Below are 12,079 nucleotides of genomic sequence, written 5' to 3' on the forward strand. Positions count from 1 at the left end.
TATCTTAGTCAACCTTGTTGTTTTCTTCTTCTTCCAGCCTGGATAAACTCCACACAGCGTTATCTGAACTCTGCTTCTCCATCAACTACGTTCCCAACATGGTGGTCTGGGAGCACACGTTCACACCGAGAGAGTACCTCACCTCGCATCTGGAGATACGATTTACCAAGTAAGCATGCAGATCCATACCCATACACACACACACACACACACACACACACACAGATGTATAGTTAACCCTGATAGTTGTCTCTTCCTTCCCTTTCTCTGCCCTCCCACATCTCTCTCTCCCACCACTCTGTACATTTACATTAACACTGCATATTATTAAGCTGGCACTCTTATCCAGACTGACGTACAATGAGTACAACAGTAGAATAAGCATTAATTCCTGGATCACCATCATCACAAGCAGCCATCCGTAAGGAGTTGCGAGGGTTAGAGTCATAGTGCTTTGACAGCAGATTTAACAATATTCCTCTGACAAATGAATGAGCATGTTGGAGATCAGTGCTGGGAAAGGAAATAAGAGCAAAAAAGAGGGCATCTACAAGGGAATCACAACATTAAAAGAGGGAGGAGGGTATGATTTTGTTATTTTTATCAAGATAAGAACATACTGGCATATTGGAGCAAAAAGAGGAGGAATGTGTGGGTTGCTCACTCTCTCTGACTCTACAGTGGAAAAAAAAGTTCTGACTGTATGTATTTAAATTTCATTTGTCCCTGAGTAGATTTCTGGTGCTGTAGATTTTGTTATGTTATTTTCTTGTGCACTCTGTCTGTGGGAGTTGATGAGGTTTTAAGGTGTTTTTAGCCACTTTTTCCTCTGTTCTGTGGTGGGATGTCCCGTCTCTGACTGTCTGACTCGCTCTCTCTCCAGGTCTATAGTGGGGATGACCATGTATAACCAGGCTACTCAGGAGATAGCCAAGCCCAGCGAACTGCTGACCAGCGTCCGGGCCTACATGACCGTGCTGCAGTCCATAGAGAACTACGTCACCATCGACATCACCAGGGTCTTCAACAACGTCCTCCTGCAGCAGACGCAGCACCTAGACAGCCACGGGGAACCCACCATCACCAGTCTATACACCAACTGGTGAGTTAGCTGCATTAGTCTCACTGGAGGAAGTCAAGTCATTTTCATAGGGATTGGACGATATGCTTATCTCAGGATATAATTCGATACACGATATGGGGTTCATAATTCAATGCAACGGCGTTACAATATAATAAATGAAAGATCAGTGACAACAAAACATGACTGCGCAGAATTATAGCAATGGCACTGGCCTGGTAGAATGTAAACACCAATTTAAAAATGTCATTACAAAGTGCAAATAATATAATTTCGATGGAGAGCTTGTGAAATTGTGATGGCTAATACATGTCATTTGTGATTACTACAGCAGAATAAAATGTAGTTAATATTGCGATTCATTTTTCTGCCCCATGATACGTATTGTCACATTTTTTGTATTGCGATATATTGAATTTCGATATATCGTCCCTATGCCTACATTTTCACAAATGTAATTGAGTGATTTTCGAGGCACCATGAGGGGATAGGAACACAAGTTGAAGCAGAAGTATGTCCAAAAACATTGTTTGGATCGCTAGAATACAAACACATTTCCTTGTGGATGGCAAAAGTGTAGAATAAAGGATTCAGTTAGTACTTAGAAGTTTCCTTGACTTCTCCCAGTCAAAACTGTGAGATCTCGCACTGCAAAAGCACTCTAAGCTGTTGAGAGACGGCTCCCACAAACAACATCACCTTAGAGCGTAATCAGTCAAAATTGGAGCCCACATCCACCAATTACCAATTGTTAGAAACCCTTTTATCAGCCCAACTGATAAATTGGTCGACCTCTAAATTTTAGTCCCATGCAGATGGGTGTCATTAGTGATTGTTACGGGGCGTGTGTCCCAGCGGGAGTTATAGTAGCAGGACAAAAAACTAAATGTTTTTCAGGCATCTCCTATGTTCTCTGACAGTTCTAGTGCTGTCTGGATCGTGTTTGGTGCAAATCAACAATGTTAATTAAAAAATTCAACCCACTGTTTATACCCACTGGCTTGGCACCCTCTGCTTGAGTTGTATGTCTGCAATACTAATCACATGCAGGCAGGGCTTATTTAGACACAAACGACTGGAATATTTTGCTTGCATTTGCTATCAAACTAAGTGTAAAATTTAAGAGATTTTTATTTTTTTATTATTTTGGGGACACCTTCAGGTCACTAAGTGCTTGTGTTCTACCATTAAAACAAACTGTCTGAGTCGGTGCATTATTGCAATAAAAAGACACCCATTCATCTGCCTTGGTGGTCTGATAGGAATAGCTGCTAGCATGAATGATGTACAGCACATTTAAAATGATTTTCCTAAAACAGACACACTGATAGACGGATAGAGAGGCAGAGACCTGGAGCCCATATTGAGCAACTCCCTCCTCTGTATGTGTGTGTGTGTGTGTGTGTGTGTGTGTGTGTGTAGGTACTTGGAGACGTTGCTCCGTCAGGTCAGTAACGGACACATCGCCTACTTCCCCGCCATGAAGGCCTTCGTCAACCTGCCCACCGAGAACGAACTGACATTCAACGCTGAGGAATACTCCGACATCTCTGGTATGAACACAGACACACAATACCTAGACAGTCTAATGAGAGAGGGAACTACTTATTTGATCCAGGTTTTATTTCTGTTGTCAACCGCACATTTTGTCTTTTCTGCTGAAAGCATCTGCAGCGATGGGCTGTCTTTGTAATTTGGTGTGTTTTTTTTTTTCCAGAGATGCGCTCTCTATCGGAGCTGCTGGGGCCGTACGGCATGAAGTTCCTCAGTGAGAGTCTGATGTGGCACATCTCCTCACAGGTTGCTGAGCTGAAGGTAGGCACACACACACACACACACACACACACACACACACACAATAGGTGGAAACTACAGAATTACAGGATACAGAATAGTTTTTCATTTTCATACAATAGCCTGCTTAGTTTAACACCCATAATAGAATAGAAATCATAGAAAAAAGGATAATGCTTGTAATATAAAAGTGAAGTGAAATATCAGTTTTAATGCTCATTGTTTATCTGTGTGTGTGTGTATGTGTTTTTGTGTGTGTGTGTAGAAACTGGTGGTAGACAACGTGGAGGTGTTGACCCAGATGAGGACGAGCTTCGACAAACCAGACCACATGGCAGCTCTCTTCAAGAAACTCACCTGTAATCACAAGCACACACTTAACACACACACACTTGTGCACATACACATGCTCATGTTTGTTAGTACCATTTCATTCAAATGCAATATTTTGCTATTTTTTAAACTTCAATTAGATACCAAATACCGACAAAATAGTGCAAATCATAACTGTTTAGCCCAAACAACGCTTTATATTCACCATGCACTGCTTCAGTTTGTTTGATATGGAAATTTTCTGAAGTAACATATCATATCTGATCGCTAATGTTGGACTAAATTCACACACAAAACACTTTGATTACACTGTTTTTCTAGTACTGTTGTTGCCTCTCTTCTGACCGGCTGGCTTGTTTTCTTGTTTTCTTTCACGTCTGTGTAAAAGTGATTGGAGTTAATTTGTGAAACTATGTCTGTAATTCTGGATACAAAATTCTTGAATACAAATTTGTTAGTGCTTGTTGTAAAGTTAATAGTTGCTGGGCAAAAAATGATTCAGAAATAATTCAAATCCAATGCAAAGATTCGGCAAAGTACAGCACAGCCAAGCCAAATGTTTGTAATACAAGACATTTTAAAGGAAAGTGAGATTACAGACGTTTGGATGTGTGTTAACAGATTATTAGAATATAATGAAGGGTGAACAGGTCGTCTAATCTGCTGCCGTCTTCCTCAACGTACCCACTTTACTCCTAAGGGTTTAATAAATTGATAAATGATATTGATTGTGTGTGTGTGATGTACGGCTGTGGACAGGACAGAGGAAGACCGTCACTGACTAACTGATCAGTTTGTTAGATTCGTTTGATAGCTGCATTTGTTAAATGTTTAATTGATGTATTTTTGATTGATTTTGTGTGTTTGTTTGTTTGTAGCTGTGGACAGTGTTTTGAAGAGAATGACTATCATCGGAGTCATCCTGTCCTTCCGCTCCCTGGCTCAGGAGGCTCTGAGAGACGTAAGACACACACACACACGCCCTCACGCATATAGACATGCATGTAGACACACATAACGCATGCAAAGACTGTTACACACAACACACAGGCACAGCTGAAAGGTAAAACATCAAAAACACACGGGTGCCAATCAGGAAATGGACCTGTCCCTGTTCCTAAAAAGTCATTTTACGCTGATGCTGATCTCTCTCTCTCTCTCCCTCTCCCTCCCTCCCTCCCCCCTCATCTGCCTCTGTTTGACTCTCTATCTCTAGGTTTTGTCTTGTCATATTCCATTCCTGGTCAGTTCAGTGGAGGATTTCAAGGACCACATCCCCCGAGAGACAGACATGAAGGTAACACACTGGACACAAATACTGGAAACAGTCCAAATTGCGTTCAAACCTGTTGTCTGTGTGTAATTTGCTTTCTCTCTCCTTTGTATGTATGCATCTTTGTGTCTGTGTGTGTGTGTGTGTGTCTGTCTGTGTGTGTGTGTGTGTGTGTGTAGGTGGCAATGAATGTCTATGAGCTGTCGTCGGCAGCAGGTTTACCCTGCGAGATCGACCCTGCACTGGTGGTGGCACTGTCTTCACAAAAGAGTGGTAAGATACACACACAGAAACACACAAATAAACACACACACACACATGACAAACACACATACAAGCAGGCAGCCACGCACCCCGTCTCCTAATGGTTGTCCTGTGTGTGTGTGTGTGTTTGTGTAGAGAACATCAGTCCAGAGGAGGAGTACAAGATCGCCTGCCTGCTGATGGTGTTTGTGGCCGTTTCCATGCCAACGCTGGCTAGCAACGTGATGTCGCAGTACAGCCCCGCCATAGAAGGTAGGTCGCCATGTTGGAACGCATCAACAACTGTATGTAATATCAGGCTAATACCAGGATAACACAGGGGACTGGTACGGAGCGCAGGAGAAAATAATATATAGATCTCATAGTTTACTGCATGAAGGGCGTGAGATGTATCGCATGCACATGATAAACTTCACGCCCTTGTCTTCATAAATTCACAAGATGCAAGATTCATCATGCCCTCACCTTTAGTATGTATGTTTTTTAAAGTTTGTGCAAACCAAGTGATTTATTTTGTTATATATATATATATACAGTTGAATGGCACTTTTGATAAGGTGTCATGGACAGAAATTAGTTAAGAGTTTTGCTCAAGGTAAAAAACTCGGAGGAGTTATGAAGTCATTACCTATTGACAACCTTGAGATGAAAGGCGTCGTTGTTGTTGGTAACAAACATTTGACAAGGATAATGAGAGCTAATGGGCTCTACTGTTGTCAATATGCAGACTTGAGGAATGTTGTAGAATTAAGTTTCAGTTGTAATGATTTGTTTCGATCAGCATTTAGAGTTGTCCAGTGTTCAGAAAAGTGTTTGGTGCGGCTGTACTGCCACTAAATATTAACTTATAATTACATGATAACATTTTATATCTATTTGCACTCTTTTTATGAAACTCAAGCGCAGGTTTTATATATCGTGCACACACAATAGCGTGTCGTGTGTCAGTATGAAATACTAAACCAGAATAATCTATTTCCCCTCAGGATGGCCTGTCCCAGGCTCTATATGTTGGAAAATTTCTCCAGTTCTATCCAAAAAAAGACATACACATAACATGTCAGAAATCGAAACAAAGTTACTTGATTTTCTCATAGCAAGGTTCTCTTGTTCTTCCTCTTGCTGTTCTTCTTCTTCTACTAAGTGTGTGTTTGCTGCCCCCAACAGGCCACTGTAACAACATCCACTGCCTGGCCAAAGCCATCAACCAGATCGCTGCGGCTCTCTTCACCATCCACAAGGGAAGCATCGAGGATCGCCTGAAAGAGTTCCTGGCTGTAAGACACATACAAGCAATTTAATTGTTACTGATTTTATTTTCTTTCTTTTTTTCCCAGTTCATTTTATTTTCTTCATATGATTGGATTAAATATTCTCATTTTAAAATCTGTATGTAATGTATTCAATTCTTGATTCTAAATCTTTATTTGCAGCTGTCACATCTGAACTACTAGGTTAACAAATGAACATTAAACACACATGCAGAGTAAGATAGACAGTGACACACATGCACTATTTCTGTATCATAACTGTTTTCTTTGTGCGTGTGTGTGTGTGTGTGTGTGTGTGTGTGTGTGTGTGTGTAGCTGGCCTCATCCAGCCTGTTGAAGATTGGTCAGGAGACGGACAAGATGACGACACGCAACCGAGAATCTGTCTACCTGCTGCTGGATATGGTGAGAGAGAGAGAATGAGACACAGGAGATGGAGAGGGAGGGGAAGTGAGGGGAGGGAGTTGATTGGCCGGAAGAGAGAAAGACAGAGAGTGTGAGTGAGATCTGACGAGTGAAAAGCAGAGAGTGATGGGAGTTTTCCCAGCTGGTAGCTCTCTCTGTCTCCCTCGTGCCGGCTTTATTCCCTGTGTGGAGTTCAATGATTTTCTTTTTTTTTTAGGAACAATTATTGACATTATGCTTAGAGATGTGCAAACCTACAGAAATGTAAATTTAATTGCTCAGAAGTAAGCAAACATATGGACAGCGCAGCGACTTGTTTAATGTGTTCGTTCAAGATAAGAAATTTGTATTTTTCTCCCTTAAAAGTTCATAATATTACTACATAGGTTGAAACGTTTGCACTAACACAAAATATGATTTGATTTATTTATGTAATAGGGACAGTGCATATAAGTGAACATTTAAAACCAAATGTAAATATGATCCACCAGGCTAATTTTCATCTGTTGTCCCTTGGCAGGTTGATGTCACAGTTACAATACATGCCACAGTTTAATGAATCTACACCAAATAATTATAGTATAATAGCATAAATAAATCTGGTTACACTCCTAATGAACCAATAGCAGAATCATTCTGGTTTCTTCCTCTGCGTCTAAGCATGCCACTTCCTTTTATATTTCTATTTATCAGTGATATGAACCAGGTTTCCGTCTGCCTCTTGTGTTCCAGATCGTCCAGGAGTCTCCCTTCCTGACCATGGACCTGCTGGAGTCGTGTTTCCCCTACGTTCTGCTGCGTAACGCCTACCACGCCGTCTACAAACAGAGCATCAGCGCCAACGCATAGACACACACCCACTAAACGATTCCTACCACGCTGTCTCTGAACAGCAGTAGCGCTAATGCATAGACACACACACACTAAACACACAGCGAAACGCCTTCCGTGCTGTCTGCCGTCGGAGCATCGGTGCTCACGCATCGACACACACACACAGCAAATACACACTAAACGATGCCTGCCATCTTCAAACAGCGTTAGTGCAAACACATCAGCGCACAAGACACACACTAAATCCAAACTAAACACACTGAACACAGTAAACTATGCCTACAGTGCCATCACCTACCACTCTGTCGACAAAGCAGCATCAGCGTTAACGACAACACAACCACGTTAACACGCACTGAACGTCTACCTTACAAACGACGCCGACAATGCATTAGCGCTAACGCGAAAACACACCGCGCTAAATACGAACAAATACACTAAATGCAAACACACTTAAAACGCCACAAGAACGTACAAAACGTCTACAGCGCTGTGTACGAAGACCGCAGAGGCACACACACTCGACACTAAAAGTACAGACCGATGTGAAATACACACTAAACACACACACGCTAGCTGGATGAAGTTGGGGGATCAGTGTCTTTATTTTAATCATTGTACTTTTTTCATGATGTTGCCAGGGACCATAACCATAGCAACACAAATATACCATACGTTTGGTTGGTTTAAAAGAACAAAAATATAAATATATATATATATAGTTGACACTACTAAAATATTCCTTCTTTGTTTTTGTTTTTTTTGGGACGAAAGATTTGAGATTTTCAGCATATTTGTGGTGATGATTTGGATGCTTTGTTTTGGAATGGAAATGATTCTGATGTAATGCGGGGGTTTGATTTTATCGGGGCGGGTAATGATTCCTGTGTTGATAATGAAAGACATGTTGCTTGTTAATGTAAGTTTACACACACACACACACACACACACACTGACAGACATACTGAACACACGTATACATGCACACTAATCTTCCAACAATTCATAATGAACACACACACACACACACACACTTATATAACATGGTGATGTTTTCTTTCTTTTTTTCTAGCTAGTCGTAACATGAACTTTTTGTGGGTAAAAATATAATATCTGTATTCTACTTTGATGTGAACTGAACTCGTCTGTTTTTAATGTTTATGTTTTGTTATTTTTATGATGACGACAATGATGACGATTTTGCCAAATGTGTTGACACTAAAAACATGCATCAGGGCTTGGAAGTGGAGTGTTTGGATGTTATTGGGTGAAAAGCGTTTGGACGGTAAAACCCTCTGGTTGTTCTGGAAACAATCCGCCTGACTCTGTGGCAGCTCGGTTAAGAGGAGGAGGGGATTACACAGGCGTTTCTCCAGTGGGAACCATCTTTAAAATACTGCAGTAGTACTACAGTGATAGCTGTGGTAAAGGCCTCCTGTCTTGCATTCATGTACTTTCCCTACACCTGAAAATACTCCCCTCGGTTATCGCTGTCAGTAAGAGTTTGTTAGTCATCTCTCCTGGTTAAATAAAGGTCGAATAGGTTCTCCAGTGTAAAGTAGAACTGAACAAGCCAGTATAAAACAATTCATTCCTCTCATGCGGTTTCTTGCAAGATGATTCCTCGCACCTTCCGGCTGCTGAAAAGAGATTGAATTTTCCGTTTTTGTTGACCTTTATTTATCCAGGGAAGGTTTGCTGAGCGCACACAGACACACTTTTTCAGCAATGCCCCAGCTTCACATTCTCAGTTACACACACACACACACAGTCTCTGAAGCAGCTGGGGGCGAAGCGCCTTGCACAAAGGCACCTCGGCAGCAGCTGTCGAGCGAGGGGAGAGCATTTCTCATTCACCATCTACACTCCATGGTTAGATGGATGTGTTGCCAACTATTTAACTGTAATCGGAGCGAATAAACTAAAGCTAACCAGTGCCATCCAAGCAGAATAAAAGCGAATACTGACCGGTAACACATTCTCAGACCTGTTAGACCCGTAAAAGTCTTAACACACGAAAAGCTGGAGCCGCAATAAAACAAAAATTCAATTGATGTATTCTCTATTGCTGCTCGCACACTGAAACTTTCATGTAACGACGGGGGGGAAAAACACAAATATTTTTTAGACGTTCCACTGGATTTTAACCTGCGGTCGACGGGGCATCCCTGCATGTTGTGCGGGACCTTATAGGACAGACAGATGGGGAAAACCTTTATAAAAGTGCAGTCTGATTTTTATTATCAACGCATGGCAAGGGCTACATACAGAGACACGAACACAAACCACGCTCCCTCTATGCTGGCCCTCTGCTGATGTAGTACTAACACCGGGACTCTGTCTGGAAGCTCATATTGCATACTAGCCAGTCAGTATCTTTCAATATACTTCTAGTTTAGAGCAGTTTGAAGTTTAATAGAAGTAAAAACCAGAAAAAGCAGATGTTGCAGTTGCATAATGCATTGACATTTATGTAGTAGGAATACACTAAAAACTATTTAGTAGCTATTGTGTCTTTCTGCATACTGTGTAGTATGTGTATGCCTACTGCGTACTATCAAGTATGTAACGTGTGTATTCCTACTGCATACTTTGCAGTAGGTTCTGTGTATATTTCCACTGCATAATTGGTAATGGGTATGCATTATCAGCGTGACGGGACAGGTCCATGGAGACATTCTGCCATTTGATGTGGAATGGTTGCTGTTTTCTCTCTAACCTCTTTTTTGTGTCTCTGATTCCACCGTGTAACTTTAATGACATGAATAAAATAAACTTTAGGGCTGTGTCAGACTCCAGCTGTGAGTGTCTGTGGGTGGATGGACGGATTTATCGGTGGTTAGTCTCAACAGTCAGACTCGAGTCACAATTTTTTGTTGCTTGAGACTTGACTTGATGCATGAAGAGAATATTTGAGACTTTGACTTGGGTTCTGGTGACTTGACTTTGACTTTGACTTTCTAAAGTCTTGACAAAAGATCTTGTGTTTGTGTAAATGACTTGGATTGAAAGTGATGAGATTTGTTCCACCAGATGACTGAATTTAAATTCTGTTTTCTGAATTTGTGTGGAATGATTGTATTGAAAAGTCCTAGACATTTAGGTTTCTTAAAGATATTAAATGGATTTTTTCTGACTTGATGTTCTACATTTAGACTTGACATTACTGACATGGACTTGATTTGGTAATCTACATTTAGACTTGGGACTTGACTTGGCCACACCTCTGGTACAAACACATTACATGTATTGAAATTTGCCGTCTGCCATCTCATTGGTTCATACTTAATAAATTATTGCCAAGTACGGACATCTACACCTGCAGGGGTCAAGACAGGTCTAAACCAGTCTTGCTGTGTCCTAGAAGAACCACCAGGGGGCTCCACAAGAGCACTAACAGTTCACATCACAAAACTGGAATGGATAGAACAGGAATTCACATTTACCTATATATTTTTGTCAGGTAAAATTTATTTTTCACTTCTAAAAACAGTACATAGTGTGTCATCATACAAGACAATCTATGCTGACATGGTATTGCTGGTTTTGGTATTAAATCACAAGGATACAGACAAGATGAAAAGGTGAAAAGAAACAAAACGTCAATAAAAACGGACACACAACCCCCTTGATTATCACAGTTACCCACCATGCCACGATAGAGTGAAACAGAACTGAACAAAAACATCTTCCCACTTCCAGTTTTTCATTTAAATGTTTTGAAAAGAAGTGAAAACCTGTGCTGGTAAACCTTTAAAGAGATATTTCATTTTGGTGTAATTATTGCAGTTTTTGGCGTCCCTAAAATATGGAACAGCCTGCCTGAGGAAACACAAATAACAAATTCTGTATCTTGATTTAACACACAATTGAAAATTATTTTAAACATGCATTTAACTGGCACTTTGTTTTACTCCTGATGCTGTAGTATTGTTAATTTGAATTCAAACCTGATTGCTGATGTCTGTTTTGTCCCTTTATTTCACATACAGTTATTAATTGTTATATTCCCATGAATGATTAGCCACCAATATCACTCATCCAAGTCATTCATTTGCTCTGGGTTTGCTTCTGTTAGCATGAAAATCAAAATCAGACCCCGTACAACATGGCAGACGGGGAGTCATTCAGTGTTTTTGTTTGTGTTCTGGTGAATAAAATACTCCAGTAATGGAGGCAGTCAGAGTCTTTATGGAGTCATGTTGAGGTGAATGTGCTGAAAAATGACAATGTACAAGTAACAGTCAGTTGGAAACAAAACAAAAAACAATTTATTCACATTGCAGTCAGTTTGAACACTTGGGATGGGAAACTACCTGGAAGAGCAAGTCCAGCCAAGCTCTGTGCTACTGTTGTGTACCAAGATACATCAGACAAACATTTATCATTTCACAGATTCCCCACTGAAAAACTTAGAAATAAATGGATATAGAATCCGGAGGGATAGGTTTGAATTGTAATATTTGTTCCATTATCGCTAGCTACCAAGCCTAGCTAGCTACTAAACTAACTAGCTACCTAGCTAACTAACTTCCTCGTTGTTGTTGTTCTGGAGACTGCTAGCTAATTTGATAACTGTTAGGTCTATGTGAAGTCCTTACTTATGTGTTTAAGTATAGAGAGCCTAAGTCCCTCCCCTTCCGGTGGACCACCATGGGACCTTATTTCGGAAAAAATATGTACAGTAGTCAATGGCGAGAGACAAATAATTGTTTAATCCCGTTTGAATTGTGCCATGAATTACACATATGATGTTTTGTCAATTTAAAAGATAATTTTGCAAGTCAAGAATGTCTCTCACCGTTGACTACCATACATATTTTT

General features: G+C 40.7%; 1 protein-coding gene across 7 annotated transcripts in view; it reads left to right on the top strand.

Moving 5' to 3' along the window:
- nckap1 (NCK-associated protein 1) overlaps positions 1-10,048 on the top strand; it is a 37,604-nt gene extending 27,556 nt beyond the window's left edge. For all 7 annotated transcript variants that reach the window (XM_071909202.2, XM_071909203.2, XM_071909204.2 and 4 more), the window contains 12 exons: positions 38-169; positions 884-1,102; positions 2,504-2,634; positions 2,799-2,896; positions 3,141-3,234; positions 4,087-4,169; positions 4,425-4,505; positions 4,661-4,754; positions 4,881-4,997; positions 5,913-6,022; positions 6,332-6,421; positions 7,154-10,048. In XM_071909202.2, coding sequence (XP_071765303.2) covers positions 38-169; positions 884-1,102; positions 2,504-2,634; positions 2,799-2,896; positions 3,141-3,234; positions 4,087-4,169; positions 4,425-4,505; positions 4,661-4,754; positions 4,881-4,997; positions 5,913-6,022; positions 6,332-6,421; positions 7,154-7,270 — 1,366 coding nt within the window. In that variant the 3' untranslated portion in view covers positions 7,271-10,048. The remainder of the gene's footprint in view (positions 1-37; positions 170-883; positions 1,103-2,503; positions 2,635-2,798; positions 2,897-3,140; positions 3,235-4,086; positions 4,170-4,424; positions 4,506-4,660; positions 4,755-4,880; positions 4,998-5,912; positions 6,023-6,331; positions 6,422-7,153) is intronic.
- Positions 10,049-12,079: the final 2,031 nt, after the last annotated feature.

Source organism: Centroberyx gerrardi, chromosome 15, assembly GCF_048128805.1.
Source record: "Centroberyx gerrardi isolate f3 chromosome 15, fCenGer3.hap1.cur.20231027, whole genome shotgun sequence".
Taxonomy (NCBI): domain Eukaryota; kingdom Metazoa; phylum Chordata; class Actinopteri; order Beryciformes; family Berycidae; genus Centroberyx; species Centroberyx gerrardi.